The sequence below is a fragment of the Artemia franciscana genome, chromosome 6, assembly GCF_032884065.1.
Source record: "Artemia franciscana chromosome 6, ASM3288406v1, whole genome shotgun sequence".
Classification (NCBI taxonomy): domain Eukaryota; kingdom Metazoa; phylum Arthropoda; class Branchiopoda; order Anostraca; family Artemiidae; genus Artemia; species Artemia franciscana.
In genome coordinates this window covers 22307168-22325537 of record NC_088868.1, presented here as the reverse complement: position 1 = coordinate 22325537, position 18370 = coordinate 22307168, and the positions used below count along the sequence as shown (strand labels likewise).

General features: G+C 37.3%; 1 protein-coding gene across 1 annotated transcript in view; it reads left to right on the top strand.

Annotated features, from left to right (window-relative positions):
* LOC136028191 (laminin subunit alpha-like) overlaps nt 1-18370 on the top strand; it is a 231253-nt gene that overhangs the window by 12163 nt on the left and 200720 nt on the right. Inside the window, exons 3-4 of the mRNA XM_065705897.1 lie at nt 11119-11246; nt 13308-13416. Coding sequence (XP_065561969.1) covers nt 11119-11246; nt 13308-13416 — 237 coding nt within the window. The remainder of the gene's footprint in view (nt 1-11118; nt 11247-13307; nt 13417-18370) is intronic.

Genomic DNA, 18370 nt, shown 5'->3' with positions numbered 1-18370 from the left:
TTTAGCCTGCTATTTATGTTTCGGGAAATATTTTTTGACAAATTTTAATAATGGTTTTACTATAGAACTTTGGATGGATGAGTAGGGACAACATTACTTAAGTAAAAAAAAAAAAAAAAGAAAACTGACCCTCCTCATGATACAACCCCAAATACAGACAAATTTCGAATGACCATTTCGTTAAAGAAATACCATTTAGTTTTAATTTGTTTTAACTATTTGTTTGTTCGAATAAATGCATTTTGTGCTCATTTATTAACAAGATTTTAGATTTGCTATTAAAAAAAAAAATAAGAAAACTAGGGCGTCTAGAATTAATGCTTCTAGATTTGTTTCCGGTTGATTTTCCCTAGAAGTTTAATTGAGATATCTTCATAGCCTGAAATTTTAAACATGTAACCATATAAAAAAGAATATTTCACGATGCACTTAAACGATCTAGATCCACATAGTGTCTCTGGATTTAGTTCAACATCCTTTCAAAGTCTCAACTTAATAGCTTTAGCCTGTAGATATGCCATTTGGACAACCTTGATGCATATAGTGTCGTTTGATTTAGTTCAATATCTTCCTCAACATACTCTTTAACCTGAGATATTTTAGATGCGCCCTTTTGACAACCTGGGTACAAACAGTGTTTTGATTTTGTTCAACTCCTTCCTTACCATTTCCTGATCAAATTAATGCCCTTGGCCGTTTCTGAGATATTGCAGGTACACCCTTTGAAAACCCGGATGCGCGTAGTGTCTTTTGATTTATTTCAAAATCCTCCTCAACTTTCCCTGGAAGTTGCAACTTAAAGCGTTTAGAAGTTTCTCAGATGTAGCGCGTTCGCCATTTGGATAACCTGGATGTGTGTATCACTGGAGTTCAACTTGGAAAAGAAATCTTCCATCCCGGGTTTTGAAAATACCCTCTTGTATCTCCATTAAAACTCTGTAAAAATTTTTTATCCTTGTCTACATTTTCGTGAAGTTCTGGCCCTGGTCAATTTTTAAAGGAAATTATTTGTACTGTAAATAACAACCCAAACACTTATGAATTCTCGGCATGGGCATTGCTAAAAATCTATTAAGGGGGCAGAGGAGCAGGCATTGTGGTGGAGGTGGCAAATCTGCAGAAAGACCGTGGAACGACCATTTTTATATTCCATGTTATGGAAATTCTTCCATTTTTCAGCGTATCTCTTTTATTTTACGTATTTTTATGGTGACAGCTTCCCTCTTTTTGCCAGATAGGAATCTTCCTAACACTCAGCTAAAAACTGTAAATGATTATTTAAAGAACGAAGGTATAATTCATCGCTATTGTTGAAACTGAGTAACGACACCTCGTCACGTTCCTTGAGTGGCAAGTGAGTGCGCGTATGTGTTTCGTAACCCAGCATCAATTCATGCTTTAAATCATGTAGCCTATGCAATTGTTTCTAAAACAAAGATTCTTCCAGTAGTGATGTCTCAATAGTTTGAACAAGAAATTTTTCTTCAAGACGTAAAGCAGGGGAGGGGGTATTAAGACTTTTCTTCGAGACATTTTGAGACATATTTCTTCGAGACGTTTCAAGACATTTCAAGATGTTTTCAAGATGTTCCGAGACATTTCAAGACGTTTTTACAACATTTTTCTTCAAAACGTTTTTCTTCATGAGTTCTTTAGTTCTTACCTAATAGTTTCTCTGATTCTTAAAAAACTCACGAAGGCAAGGTAGGAAAAATCTTCAGAGCCTGCTAATGGGGTACCTTCGAGACGCCTGACCCTAACGAGCAATTTCAACGGGACACTAGTATCTAATTTCACTTGGGGCTCCCTAACCTAACCACCCGCAGGACCTAGCATCTAATTTCAGTGGGGGGAGGGGGGCCTAGCATCGCAGTTCTATCGGGGGACTAGCATCCAATTTCATCGGGGACCCTACCCTAACCACCGGGGGCCCTAACAACCATTTCACCTGAGGGGCCCTAGGGGCCCTGGCACCCAATTCCATTGGGGTGCCTAGCACCGAATTTCACCGGGGACCCCTAACCTTACCAATGTGGTCCTAGCATCCAATTCAACCGGAGCCCTAGCGACCAGTTTCAACTTTCCCCTAACAACCAATTCCATGGGGGCACTAGCAGTCAATTCTGTTGGGGCTGTGGCATCCAATTTTACCGGGGCACTTAACCACTGGACGCCTTAACATCCAATGTCACTGGGGGAACCTAGCATCCAATTCTATCGGGGCCCTAGAATCAAATTTTATGGAGGGCCACTAACCTAACTACTGGGAGCCCCTAGCAACCATTTCGACCGGGGGGTCCTAGGGGCCCTATTGCTGAATTCCATTGGGGGGGGCTAACAATTCCAACAATCAATTCCAACGGAGACCCTAGTAAGCGATTCCAGTGGGGCCCCAACATAACCACCGGGGGGCCTTGCATCAAACTGCATCGCGGCCCTAGCATACAATTTCCCCAACAAGGCGTTTTTGCTTCATGATTTCTTTAGTTCTTACATAATAGGGGAATGTTTACTTATGTTTAGGATGACTTATGTTTATGTTTATCTTTAGGACGTGGGTTGTTTTTTTCACGTCCTGTGGGGACCCCAGCTTGTAACTGAGGAGGACACACACATGGGTGCTACGTAATAACGATATACACGTGGGGCGTTACATAATACTTGAAGAGACTTCATTTTCTTTCAAAGCAAACAAGTTACAAGTGGGAATTCCCCAAGGGGCATGAATAAACAAGTCACATGTGAATGCGTCATCCTTTAGGTAAATAAACATTTCCCCTATTACGTAAGAACCGAATAAATCATGAAGAAAAACACCTCGTCGGAATTGGATGCTAGGGCTTCGATCGAATTGGATGTTAGGCCCCCCGGTGGTTAGGTTAGGGCCTCCGTTGGAATTAGTTGCTTTGGGCCCCGCTGAAATTGCTCTCTAGAACCTCGATGGAATTGGATAATAGGGCCCTGTTGGTTTGGTTAGATTGGGGGCTATTGGTGAAATTAGATGTCCCCAGGGTCCCCTAGGAATCGACTTCTAGGACCCCGATGGAATTGCTTGTTAGGGTCTCCGTTGGAATTGGTGGTTAGCCCCCCGATGGAATTGACTGCTATGGCCCCTAGGGCCCGGTCGAAATGGTTGCTAGGGACCCCCAGTGGTTAGGTTCGGCCCCCTGGTGAAATTGGATGCTAGGGCTCTGGTAGATTTGGATGCTAGTTCCCACAGTGAAATTGAATGCTAGGGTCTCTGCTGGTTAGTTTAGGTTCCCGGCGGATGCTAGAGCCCCAGTGAAATTGACTTCTATGAACCCAACGGAATTGACTGCTAGGGGTGCCCTGATGGAATTTGTTGCTATAGGCCAATAGAATTCGGTGCTAGGGCCCATAGGGCTTCCATGGAATGGTTGCTAGGTCCCCCAGTGTTAGGTTAGGGCCCTTGATGAAATTGGATACTAGCCCCCCTCCGGTGATTAGATTAGGTGGCCGTCGGTGAAATTAGATGCTATGGGTCTCGTTGGAATTTCTTTTTAGGGTCTGGCTTCTTGAAGGTCCCCACTAGCGGGCCCTGAAGTTTTTTCCCACTTTGCCTTGGTAGTTTTTTTAAGAACCAGGGGAACTATTAAGTAAGAACTAAAGAAATCATGAAGAAAAACGTCTTGAAAAATGTCTTAAAAATGTTTTGAAATGTCTTGAAACATCTTGAAAACGTCTTGAAGAACAATATCTTGAAATGTCTTGAAACGTCTTGAAAACGTCTTGCAGAAAAATGTCTTTAAATGTGTCTTGAGATGTCCTGAAACGTCTTGAAAAATGTTTTGAAGAATAATTTCCTTAATACCCCCCCCCCTCTGCTTGGCTAACATTCTCTATTACGTAATAACCAAAAGTAAACAAACCCTATTACGTAACAACCAAAAGTAAACAAACCCTATTACCTAACAGCTTTTTTCCTGACCCTCTAACAAGTCCTTTTACGTAACAACTAAAAGTAAACAAACCGTATTGCGTAACAACATTTTTCCCGACCCTCTAACAAGTCATATTACGTAACGGTAATCCTGGAGTAAGGAAAACCCTCGTAGGTTTTTTTCAGCATAGTATCCATGGAAAAAAGATTCCCTATGACATAACATGCGCCTGCATCTCTTAAAAAAAGCATTCCCTATGACGTAACATGCACCTGAACCTTGAGGGAATCGTCGTTCAACTTAAATCATTAAAGCAGGAAGAAGTAGTGGGTATGGGCCTTGTTAAAAGTATTGTGGCATCACTACTTCTTCCTTTTTGAGTTTTTGCTATTGATTTCAATGTTTGCATAACCAATACATTGGACCCGAACCCGTCCACTGGGAAAGGATAGAGGGAGTTTCCTCAAATGCTGGCACTAAAAAAAAGAAGAAAAAAACACAGACAAAAAGCAAAATTTGTTCTAAAGGGGATTTATGAGGTATCGTTCCCTTAGATTTTAAATGTTAATTCCCTTAAATGTTAGACCTTAACGTACCCAAAGCCTAAGATCTAAGACAAAAATTATTGAAGAGTTTGAAAAAAGCTGAAAAAAGAATTGCGTTAAAAATGTAAGATATTATAGAAAAATTATTGAATTTCAATATTTCGGGCTTTACGAACCTTAAGTCCGGAGTTTGCCTTACTTTGACGGGTAGTGACTTATCTAGTGTCGATTTAAGGAAGACCTCCTTTCCCTAAAAGGTCTATTGTTGCAATATATTTTGTGACATGATTTATTTTTATCAGAGAATTGCTTAAAGCCATTTCTTCAAAATTGCAAAAAATGTTTTCGTCGGAGTTTCCGGAAACAATCTAAAACAAAAATGTTCTTCAAATTATCGGCCTACTATGCTAGATAATGCATGCAACACCCACCACTGCTTCCGGTAAGGACTAACTTCAATCGATTAGAAGTGGTATCACATCAGATTTCGCTCATATTTCTTCAGGTGCTTGAATTCTATTCTCAGCATCTGAGATTTAATAAGAAGTTGTTTAAGGAGGAGGCAACCCTAAAGAAACCTGGAGGTTGATTTTGGTGAAAGAAACATTTTATTGTCAGGGATGGTTGAGGTGATTTAAACTTAATAAAAAGGTACTATGTGTATCTGATTGCCAAAAGGGCGTTTATGCAGTATCCCAGTAACAACTAGGGGTTTACGTTTAACTTTCAGAGCTTGTTCTTAGAAATTTTGAACTAAAACAAAACGTACTATGAGTATCTGAGTTTACAGTAATGGTGTATTTACGATATCTTAAGAACGGGTGAAGGTATTAAGTCGAAGCTTTCAGGGTATGTTGAGGGGGGTGTTTCAATAAATATGGATGTTAAAAGGGCGTATCTGCGATGTATCTGGAATGACTATGGATATTTAATAACTCCCAATATGCACAAATGCTGGGTGTATGTTTGATAAAATCAAAACGCACTATTTCTTTTTTTATGGTGGAAAAAATATCAAGACATTCAAGTAAGACTTGGTCTTAGGAACTTAGGTGCGATAATTGTTTATGTGTCAGTGCTGCCACATATTTTACATAGCCTACATTTTGCCTTTTTGGAAATTAATAAAAAAAAGAGTTCCATTAAGCCAAAAATGAGCAAAAGTAAATTCAAATAATTTTCCGAGCGCAAAACTACCACAAATCACCATCAATAAATAAATGAAACCCGAAAAGAACAGAAATTGCAATAAATAACTGAGTCAAACTTGATTTCTTTGCATTTTACTGAAAACAAAAACCATTTAAAATTTTTTTCACTTTTTTAAATTTAATAAATAAAAAAATTCTTGAAAATATAAAGAATAAATATCAGTAGGCTATATGTATATTAAACTGACAATCCGCGATCTTTTTTTTTTTGTTACTAAAACGTCAATTATGTTCTGGTCTTGAGAAGGCATGGGGGTTGTCAGCATTATTCATGTTAATTGTTGTCGTTTTATGTTCGACTCGGGTATTTATTGTATTTTCTGTTCTATTTGGGTTCCATCTGTTGATTGTTGGTGATTTGTGGTGGTTTTACCCTCAGAAATTTATTTGACTTCATTTCTACTCATTTTTGACTTAATGGGGCTCTTTACTTTTCTTTGAAAAATTTGTTTTGTGGAAAAAGTTTTTTAAAGTAATTTCTGTTCGTTTTTAGTGACATAGTCTTTTTTGTGGAAAATTATGTTTTTTTCTATGAGAATCCATAATTTGGCTTACTATTTGCATGTTTGTATTTAACTTTTTCAGTAATGTTTAATCCTGACTCAAATAGTTTTTGCTCTCCGATCTCTTGTGACTCTTAAAAAGGGAACTATAAATTTTTGATTTAGTTTCACACCTGCCTAAATGGTCCTTGAAAGCTTCACCTTAATACTCTTAGCTTGCGCAGTAGAAATAGATGTAGTGGCAATAGTAGCAGTATGCGCATAACACCTTTGGTCTCTTCAACAACCCCTTCAACACAAGCTAAAAGTTTAAACTTAATGCCCAAACCGTTCCTGAAGCATTTCTAATAAATTCTCTGAACAACCTGTGTGGATATACTGTGTTTCAATTTAGTTCAATACAGTTTCAATATTTCGATTTTCATTTGTTTTTTCATTAGCAGTAGCAGTAATAGCAGTAGAATTAATAGCAGTAGCTTTACCTTTAGTGGTGGTAGTTGCAGTAGAAGTATTAGTAATAATAAGAGTATTAGTAGTAGCATGAGTAGAACCAGAAGCAATAGAGAGCAAATATTTTCTTTTGGTTGGTTCAAATCCCCCACAACAAGCCCTGTTAGTTTCAGCTTCACACACAAAACTGTCCCTACAATATTGCTGTTACCTCCTTTTGACAACCTGCAAACAGATGGGGTGTTGTGATTAAGTTCACCCCCTCCCAAAAAAGGCATAGTTCTAATAGCAGTCCGTAGTAGTAGTATTTGTATTACTAATAGTATTGTCAATAGTAATATCGGTAGTACTAGTAACAACAGCAGTATTAACATATTACTTCTACTAGTAGTTGCAATAGAAGTATTAGTAGTAGTAGTAGCAAATGTAGCAGTGATAGAAGTATTAGTAGCAGCGTGTGCATATTGCCTTTTGGTCAGATGATTTTCCCCTTTTAGCATCCGTTGAAAGTTCCAACTAAACAACCAAATCAATTCTTGGGATATGCTCTTTTGAGAATGTGCCTGTACCTAACGTCTTTTGATTCAGTTTAAAATTTTCCTCAGTATTGTAAATGTAGTAGGCCTAGTATGGTAGTAGTGATAGAAATGGTAAGCGTAGTAGTAGTAGTGGTAGCATGCAAATGTATCCTTTTTGATCATTCCCCTTATCATTTCCTGAAAATTCCAAATTAATATACCCAGTCATTCATGAACTGCGCCCTTTTGACAATCCGTATGCACATAATGCGTTTTGATTTAGTTCAGCACTCCCTCAACATTCTCTGAAAGACTGAGCTATATTCCCTTCGCATTTTCGGATAATAAAGGCAAACGTGTATACTTTTTTTCAATTAACATATGGTATGTGTAAACAATGAACGAATTGCCATAGTATGTGTTGCCAAATGTAGTAATAGTGGTAGCATGCAAGTATTCCCTCATCACTTTTTGAAAGTTCCAAATTAATATACCCAGTCATTCACGAATTTGCGCCCTTTTGGCAATCCGTATGCACATAATGTGCTGTAATTTTAGTTCAAAACTCCCCTCAAACTTTTCTGAAAGGCTGAACTAAACTCCCTTCGCCTTTCTGGAAAATAAATTTCACACATCTATACCTTTCTCAATAGCATATGATATATGTAAACAATGAACGAATTACCTAACTTGCAGCCTTTAATCTGATGACTGTGGGTAGGTTGACATCGTAAAAAACATAATTGCTGGACCTTTCAACAATGCTGAGCAAAATCATTCTCTTAAAATAGCTCTAGTAGTAGTTGTAGAGGTGGTAAAGGTAGTAGTAATGGTAGTTGTAGTAGTTGTGGTAGTATACAAATATTCCCTTCTTGATCACCCCCTATCATTTTCTGAAAGTTCCAAATTCATATTCCCAGTCATTCATGGATTGCGCCCTTTTGACAATCCGTGTACACATAATGTGCTGTAATTTAGTTCAAAACCTCCCTCAAAATTCACTGAAAGGCTGAACTAAATTCCTTTCGCCTTTCCGGAAAATAAATTTCACACATGTATGTGACACCTTTCTCAATAGCATTGATATATGTACACAATAAACGAATTGCCACAGTATTTATTGCCAAATGTAGTAGTAGTAGTAGCATGCAAATATTCCTTTTTTGATCATCTCCCTTATCATTTTCTGAAAGTTCTTAATTAATATATCCAGTCATTCACGAATTGCGATCTGTATACACATACTGTGTTGTGATTTAGTTCAACACTCCCCTCAAAATTCTTCGAAAAGACTGAACTGAATTTCCTTCGCCTTTTCGAAAAATAAATTTTAAATATGTATACCTTTCTCAATAAAATGTGATATATGTAAACAATGAACGAATTGCCTAACTTGCAGCCCTGATTACTATTGGGAGGTTGACATCCCCAAGACATAATTACTGGGCCTTTCAACAATGCTGAACAATATGGTTCTCTTAAAATTTTGATCGGATGTCTTTTGGGGAATGATAGGCTTGTGGGGAGGGGCTTGTTGCCCTCGACTCACTTTTGACTCTTAAAAAGGGCACTAGATCTTCCGACTTCCAATCAAATGAGCCCCATCCGATCCGAAGTTGATAAGACCATCCCTTCCATAAAAACTATATATTCCCAGAGTCTAACTTACAACCCTTGCCCTGTTCCTGAAGGGTTGTGTCTACCCTAAAGGCATTGTTGTATGTTCTTTGTATTATTGTGAAGAAAATGTCTGCCATGACTTTGCGTTGGAGATCAAATGCGTTGGAGAAAAAGAGGGTGTCAGGGAGGGGGGGCGAGTTGAACTCCATCAATTTTGACTAATAAAAGGGATCTAGAATTTCAAATTTCATATCAAATGAGCCTCCTCTAAAGTTAACTCAACCACCCCTTCCATAGAAAGCTTATATACCCCCGGGCATAACTTATCATTCTTGCCCCCAAACTCTGGGGGTCATATCAGCACCGAATGCCTTGTTATGTGATCTTTATATTGTTTTTGAACAAATGGCTATCTCAAAATTTCTATCTGACGCATTTGGGGAAACAGTTTGTAGGGGGGGGGGGGCTTCTAGTTGCTCTCTGATCATTTGGCTCTTAAAAAGGACAATAAAACTTCTGATTTCCAATCCAATGAATCCAGCGACCACCTTTTCCATAAAAAGCCCTGGGACATAGCTTACAACTCTTAATCTGAGGCCTATGGGGGGGGGGGTGTCATCTTCCAAGAGATAATTACTGAACCTTCAACTACTCTAAACAAAATGGATGTCCAAAAGATTTTGATTGGGTGTATTTGGGTAAATGATGGATGTAGGGGGGTTCTGGTAGTCCTCCGTCAATTTCGACTATTAGAAATTTCACTAGACGTTGCAACTTTCCATCGAATGAGCCCCTTTTGAAATTTCTACGACAGTTTCTATACGAGATGCCCTGGTTTAAAACTATATATAAAGGGGCTGGGGTATATGCACTCCAGTGACTTTGACTCTTAAGAATTTCTGATTAACGCTGTGGGAAGGGAGTTGTCATCCTCAAAGAGATAATTTCTGGACCTTTCAACTACGCTGAACAAAATGACTATCGCAAAATTTTGATTGGATTTGTGTGGGTAAATGATGTGCGTAGGGGATGGGGCTTGTTGCCTTCCAATCACTTTCGACTATTCAAAAGAGTATTAACCCCTTAAATTTCCAATCGAATGAGCCGCTTTTAAAGCACATTGCTCTTTACTTAGTCAGTGCTATTGCGCTGCCCATGATTAGCGGCAAAAAAAACAATGTTCATCTTTTCTTCCTGTTGCCTTAAAATATAAATGATCTGTCCATAAAATTATGTCAATCCAAAATTTTGGCTTATTCCCAGCTGTGGTTATTATAAACATCTAGTAAAGTAAATTGTATAGATCCATCATTTTCGAAGGATAACAGCGACTTTATTGCTAAAAAAAATTTGTGGAATTATTTTTTAATTTAGTTTTGAATGTAACTCCAAATAAATGCTGTTGCCAACACAGAGCCAACACAGAACATGGAAGTACTCCGTCCCATTTCCGTTTCCAGAAAGAAAAGTGCGATTGATAATTTGCCCAACTTTCAAATCGTGTTTACGTAACGTACATTCATCATTTCACACTAGAAATTCCTTCCGGAAATTTCATGTGCTTTGACCACCCCAAGGTCCTTGATAAGAGAAGACACCTCATTTTCACGATAATATCTGTATATGGTTTACATAGGTTTTAACGGTATATACTTCAAAACAATGAATCAGGATATGTGAGAATGGAAACTTTAAACTTATTTGAAACATTTAAGCCGAGTATCAAATATGAGTTTCCAACAAAATGTTTTGAGATCAATCAGTTTTTTCTTTTTTAAATAGAATCATCAATCCATTGAAGCAATATACCTTTCCGCTTCAGTATTAGGATTAAAAAATAAACAACTACAAAACATTTGAATTCGTCAAGGCTTTGATTGTTTTCATTTAAACGATCAATATATGGTTACTGCTCTTAATGATCCAATTTATGATTTCTGGGGTATACATCCTCTGCGATTAGCTTAGGGTACATATTCTATATAGGCATATATGAGCTCGATGTGCGTATAAGCGTATGTAAGGTAGGTGTTTCCTACCCTGTCCAATTTGCCCTGTCCAATTATCATAGTGACGAAGAAGAAAGAATTTTGCACTTGAATTTGGCCGCTTTTCATTCGAGTCTGGATCTTTAAAGATGGCCAGGTCTTGTTTTTCCCTCTAATCTTCAAGATAAATTATTCGTTATTGAGATTCTCTTTGGGGAAGTTTCAACAAACAAAGCCTACCCTCCTTGCCAGTGCATCGGCCCATATACTTGAGTAACTTAACAGCCTAGTTCAGTCTATTTCTTATAAAATGAAGCAATGGGATATAGATTGTAGTGGCTCAACCTCTCTGAAATACCTAATTAATTATATTTTTTCAAGGAATTTCATGTCGCCTACATTTTTATTCGTATGGGAAATTCTCCTCGACCTGGAGCATGGGTTTTGGAGCGATCAGTTGATAATGGCAACACGTATGAGCCATGGCAGTTTTTTGCTGAAAGCGACGGGTAAGCTTTGTTTTGCTTTTAAGTACGGCGTTAAAAAAATGACTTTGTTTTAGCTGCCTAGAAAATTTTAAACTTGAGAAATAGTTCATATATTTAGTTTTCCATTTCATATTCCATGCATTCGTTTAGTTTAAAAATAAACCGCTTTACCAAAAAGCTTTGAGCTTCCAATTTGAGACTCATCTCATGGTTGTTAAGCTGAAGCTCTGTGACTGGGTGTCGCTTTTTGCCGATTTTACAAGTTAAAGATTGATTTCTGTGTTTAAGCTTTATTAAAACAAAAGTTTATATTGATGATTGTTGGAAAGTAACAAGACTAATATTCGTATTTTGAAAAAATCTGAGTTTTAGTTGTGAAACTAATTAATAATAATTGTTGAAAGTAATAACTTATTAGAGATCGATTTGTCCTCAGTGTATTATTGTTATTTCCCTCCTGACAATGTGTAGAACAAGTGGCTGCAAGAATTTGACGAAGGCTCAATCACCCGTTAATCAAAAAGTCTGGTGCTCTTCTGACCAGAGGACAACTGCCCCGTCATTAACAGCACAAGTGTTCTAGGGGTGTCTCCATAGCCTGGGAGGTGTCCTGGCATCGGTTCAAATTCCATCATTGCCATGTTAATCAGAATGGACGAAATTTTCCAAAAATGTTCCTTTGGAATGGGGATGTAAGTGGGGAATTTTTGAGAGGGAGGGAGGGGGTAATGGCCCCGCTGGAATATAACAAGACATTTAAAAAATGTGTAGAAATAGAAAAATGAGAAATACTCCCGTTCAAATCGTGGTAAAAAACAAAACAAAAAATAAGGGTCCCATAATTAACCCTTCCTTTTAACAATTTCTTGATGATGCTCATGCTCCGGAGCTGACATGATTCATGCAGCTCCTGGAATAGGGGGGGGGTCCAAATTTATGTCAATAAACAATATAAGACAGAGTCTTCATAAGTGCGTCTTTGTGTAAACATTAACGTGCTACACGCTGCTGAAATAAGGGTCAAACAGTGCTTTTCAATCTCTATGATATGATGACCCGAAATTAGTTCCACGGCCCTTTGCCTCCGTCAGATCTCCCCCAATCCAAATTCACATGCATTGATACGGTGTACGTCTTTTGACTCGCGGTCTTTCAGGAAGTATTTAGGGGTCCTAGAGGATTAAATGTGAATTACTAAAAATAATTGAGATCAAAGTGTCACTATCCAAAATCAAAAGACACTAAGAAAAATTTCACAAATAGGTAGGTATTACACCTTGCTCGCCAGATTTTCAATGTGACTAATTTTAGGGCCCTAAGAAGGACCCTTGAAGTAATAGGCTATCATGTCAAAACTTGTTAAAATAACAGACTTGTAAGGATTTTCATATGGATTATTTTAGGGTTATTGAAACCGTACAGTTTCAAACATAGCCTCCCCCCCTACTCCATCCCTAACTTTGCATATATCTACATCACATGTCGTGTATTTTTTAAATGTTTGCTTGCTCCTTAACGAAGTTTGTATTTCACTCATTCTGAGCTTGGTTAGAAACGTATACCTTAGCTGTTGATATCTAAAATCCAGAGGATTTTGCTAGGTGAAAGTATTCTATGTGGCTCCTTAAATCTGCCCAAATTCTCATACAGGTTTGACCAGGTAACGGCTACCTAGTGTTTTTTTTTTTTTTTTTTTTTTTTTTTTTTTTTTTTTTTTTTTTTAGTAATATTCTATGTGCATAGTCCATAAGCACATGATAAGATTTTTAGCTGCCTCTGAAAAACATTTTACTAATTAATGCTTATTTATCAGTATCTGTCAACTACCAACTTTTTGTCAATCAACAACTTTTAGAAACGAGGATAATTTCAGAAAATGCCTTAATTTTTTTCTGATCCCATTTAGTTCGTTTGTGTATCGAGCAAAAGCTGATGCTTATTATTTTTATTATGCTTTTCCCAATAACAAAATATAAGTGTAAGACCCCCCCCCCCCTCAGTATCCCATCTTAAGGATTTTTTAGCCGAAACCGGTTCATCTGCATCTGAACTAAGTATTACATTAATCTTCAACATTTTCAGAGATTGTGCTGCCCTCTTTGGCCAAGAAACTCTGGGTCCAATTTACTCAGATGATGCTGCTGTTTGTGTGACACAGTTCTCGAAGATCTTGCCTTTAGAAGATGGTGAGGTGAGAATTTTGTCCTTGCTCTAATTGGCCCACAAAAGAGGGAGAGGAATGAAAACAATTTGAATACCAACAAAACATGTTTTCAAAATTCGTTTAGATACAACAGGAATACCATTTCATGCGTACTCGTGGGGCACGTCAGATCCAAACATCTTAAATACTTTTTATTCAAGTATTTTATAAATATTTTTTCGTGAGAGGGTTTCCTTGTTAGAATTTCTTCCTTCTACCTCTTTTGTTCGTGCTTGTTCATAGAAATTCGTATTTTGTATTCCGTCCTCAAAATTGTGGGATTCTGTTCCGTAACCAAAACATAAAAAAAAACGAAAACTGAGACTCAAAAAACAACCCTGATTGTGAAAAAAAACCTATTATTTCGGATTTAAAAAATGGTTGACAGAGTAAAACATTTGGATTAAAAAATGGAAATAGATGAAGAAGGAAAAGAAGTCTGTCCGAAAGAAAGAGACAGGAAAGCATAATTTGCTGTTTAGATTTTCTTAAGACAATAAAGTAGATTTTAAGCCTTGAATTCTGATTTCATGACCCATTGATTTGATTTCATTTGATTTCATTTGACCCAAGGCAATGAAGAATTTCAAGGGAATAAGAATTTCTCTATCGCCTCCTTGCGTCCAGATAAGCTCATGATCAGTTATAGCTTATGTGGAAGAAAAGATGTTTGATAAGCTAGTATTCTTCGAAAGAAGCTTGAAAATCAATTTAACGTAGTAGCTCGTGGTAATAATTGCAAGTAAAGAGCGACCTGGGCTAATTTCGGGCTGGTTTTCTAAAAACGGAATCCATCCCTTTTTAAAGACATATTTCTCCCAAATGGAGAGGGATCTTGATGGAAATCGCACGATCAAATTCAGCGGATCAAAGATATGGAATTTGTATCTTTTTTTCCGGAAGAAAAATCACGGATATGTGTTTATTCATTTTTTTTTCTTTTTTCCCAGGGGCGACCGTATTGAACCGATGGTCCTAGAAAATCAGGAGAGGGCTCATTTAAACGGAAATCGAAAGTTCTAGTGCCTTTTTTAAGTAGCCAAAAAGACTCTGTCATGAGAAAGTGGGAGTTTCTGCCATTTTGTGGCACAAAAACTATGATTTTGCCCAACGAGAGTCAAATTGACATCGATAGAAATTCTGAGATAGCGAATCAATTTAAAAGTATCAACACGCTATTTATTGAGCTTCCCAATTTTAGAGGAAGTAATGCCGTATGGTGGTGCATTTGTTTCTAAAAAGTCACACAGTCCATCGAACATAAATGGTTAATATAGACATTTAAGTAAGTCGATCGCTTTATGTCTCATAAAGTTGCTTATAGTGATGCATAATTGTGCGTCAGTTATTATGAAGGAGGGGTGTTGGGCTATTGTACAGGAAGGTGAGGGGGGGGGGGTGGTGGTGGTGGTGGTACAGATGGCTGAAAGAATGCAATTTAATGCCCAATTTGTCTAATTCTCCATAAGCCTTTAGTTGAATATAGAGAAGTGTCCGAAAGGGGGTGGGTGGATAAAGCTAGAAATTAATCTCTAATCTTCCTTCATTTGTACTAAGCTTGAATAAAGGTGCTGTATGCTCATAGCTTCCTTCTTATTCAGAAAAAAATATTTCTTTTATAAGATAAAAGATACAAGGAAGGGTAATTGGGGGTAATTTGTGGTGAAGTTAGGAAATTTACTAAGAGGGGAAGGCAAGTGACCCCAGAAACTTTGTTTTTATTGACTTTTAAATGGAAATACTGGGCTTTGTGTTTTTTGTATATTAAACGTTAGGTGATAACGAGCTGTAAGAAAGGAGTGGCTCATGCTAATAGTGATTAAAATCCAAAAAAGGGAGTTTCAAAAGCAACATATATACTTAAATAATTGCAATTTTGCTGTGATTCCAAATATATAAAATTTATTGAGATCAAAGTCACTCACTTGGGTCAAACAGCTCGTAGCAACAATCCTTGTGAATTTTAACCGAAACTCTAATAAAGTTACCTTAACAACAAGTTCACCAACAAAATTTATTGTTAATGCTGATTCTAAATATGCAAAATATATTAATTTTAAACTCACTTATTTAAAGCTATTAGCATATGAAAATTTGTGGAATTTTTGAAAACGGGAAACAAACTCCCCAAAAGGGGTGCAATCTTGATCGAAACTGTACATTGAAATTCAAAATGTATGATGGATCTAATATATATATATATATATATATATATATATATATATATATATATATATATATATATATATATATATATATATATACTAGCTGTTGGGGTGGCATATACAAAGCCGTATGTACTAAAAATGACGTCATATGCAAACGCTCTTTTTACAAACAAACAAACATGCATACACACAACTCGTTTTTATATAGATAGATAGATAGATAGATACAATACAAATTAACTACGTAAAACTTGTGAATATACAACAGTCTTCGCTGTCCCATTGTCTGTGCGCATAAACAGATTGTCAGGTTTACCGACCCTCAAAGATGCAACATACAGTTGTACATTGGTAAAGCAATCTGTATTAAGATCTATACCACATTTTTCTAGTGATTGCCCTTGAGCATTGTTGATGGTGGTTGCAAATGCTAATTGAATTGGGAATTGCAATCTTTTAAATTGAAAAAGCAGATCCGTTGGAATCATGGGAATGCGAGGAATAAGAACAGCCTCACCCTCATAAGGCCCTGTCAAAATTGTGGCCTCTATTAGGTTTTCCATTGTTTTTTTTACGACAAGTCGCTTGCCATTGCAAAGCTTTGGTGGGTTGATATTTCTTAAAAGTATTATTGGTACGCCTATTTTTAGTTGTAGCACGTGTGGTGGAAACCCTGAAGGATCTATGGAATTTAAAAATTCAGATGGATAATTAACCGCTTCATTTGGTTCCAAAATACAAATTAACTGCGTAAAACTTGCGAATATACAACATTCTTCGCTGTCCAATTGTCGCTGCATATAAATAGATTGTCAGGTTTACCGATCCTCGAACATGCAACGTACAATTGTCCATGGGAAAAACAATCAGTATTAAGATCTATACCACATTTTTCTAATGATTGACCTTGAGCTTTGTTAATGGTGATTGCAAATGCTAATCGAATTGGGAATTGCAATCTTTTAAATTGAAAAGGCAGATCCGTTGGAATCATGGGAATGCGAGGAATAAGAACAGCCTCACCCTCAAAATGCCCTGTCAAGATTGTGGCCTCTATTAGGTTTTCCATTGTTTTTTTTACGGCAAGTCGAGTGCCATTGCAAAGCTTTGGTGGGTTTATATTTCTTAAAAGTATTATTGGTACGCCTATTTTTAGTTGTAGCACGTGTGGTGGAAACCCTGAAAGATCTATGGAATTTAAAAATTCAGATGGATAATTAACCGCTTCATTTGGTTCCAAAACTGTGTCGACTGACTTGTAAAGGACTGCCTGGTCTCGAATCTTGGTCAAAACAATATTGTTGATTTCGTGGACGTCTATATTTTTGGGTGTGAGAATCGCTCTTTCACTTAGCCATTTATTATTTTTATAATTTTTTAGAATATTCGGAAATACTTTTTCAATCAATTCATTTTTGGACGTCACTAAATTACAGAAATCAGCAGGTAGTTGTATACGTCCTGAAATTGAGTCTACTGGGAGCTTTCCGTTTCCCATTGCCAGCAATTGATCTGAAAATGTTTGACCAGAGTCATCGTTTTGCAATCGGACACGCATATTTGTAGTTAATTTTAATGTTTTTACGTGTGCCCATAAATTAGAATTTTTCAGGCAAGCATTCATTTCGTCTGCAGGAGTTGATCTAGGTATTATAGGTAATGTTTGCCTGAAATCTCCCGCAAGCAATATTAATGTGCTGCCAAAGGGTTTCGACTTCCCTCGCAAATCTTTCAAGCATTGATCCAGAGCCTCGAGCGATTTTTTGTGTGCCATTGTGCACTCATCCCAAATAATAAGTTTGTATTGCTGCAATACTTTACCCATCCCAGATGATTTGGAAATATTGCACGTGGGAGTTTCTGTAGAATGCAAGTTCAGAGGCAATTTCAAAGCGGAATGAGCAGTTCTTCCACCAGGCAGCAATGTTGCGGCTATTCCGGACGACGCAATTGCCAACGCTATATCATTTTTTGATCGAATTGATGCCAGAATCAGTTTTATCACAAACGTTTTACCAGTACCTCCTGGCGCATCCAAAAAGAAAATTTCTCCAACGTTGTTATCGACACAATGCATTATCGTATCATAAATGTCTTTTTGTTCCGACGTTAACTTGGAAATGTTATTTTGTACATACGAAAATAGATCACTCGTACTGTAACTTTGTTCACGATCCAATTCTACACATGTCGAAACAGCAGCGATACGGTTAGGTGAAGGCATTCCCAAATCCTGAAGAGGTTTGTTTGCCATACGTACGCACAAATCTTCTATAACAACTAAAGTGTAGTTATAAATTTCTGATGTAAAATCAAAAGTCATATCTGACGTCTCTAACTGTTTTCGATGGAGTATATCTTCGGACATTTTTGACTTAAATTTTTCCCATAACTCTGTAGGAGCTGATGGAGAGCAAGTTGTTAAAATGATGCCAAACAATGCATGAATTTGACTTGGGGTTGACGTTTCGCACGCGTCATTGATGCAGTTATCCCAGTGTTGGTCATTCTCCAATAAATTCAGAGCTTGGCATGCACTACGGTAAGTGTCATGTATAGTACCATTTACAGTCCTCAAATATTCAAAAGATGTCGGACCGGGTACATTCACCAAAAGCAGGCGTAGAAAGAAGCATTCATGTTGATTGGGATGAACGGTGTAGAGTCTTCCTATCGTGGTATCTTTGAAGATGGTAGGTTGGCCGTCGACTGACTTACCCTGTTTTCGACGTTCAAATACTTTATTTTTAGTATTCCACGTGTAATACGAAGGC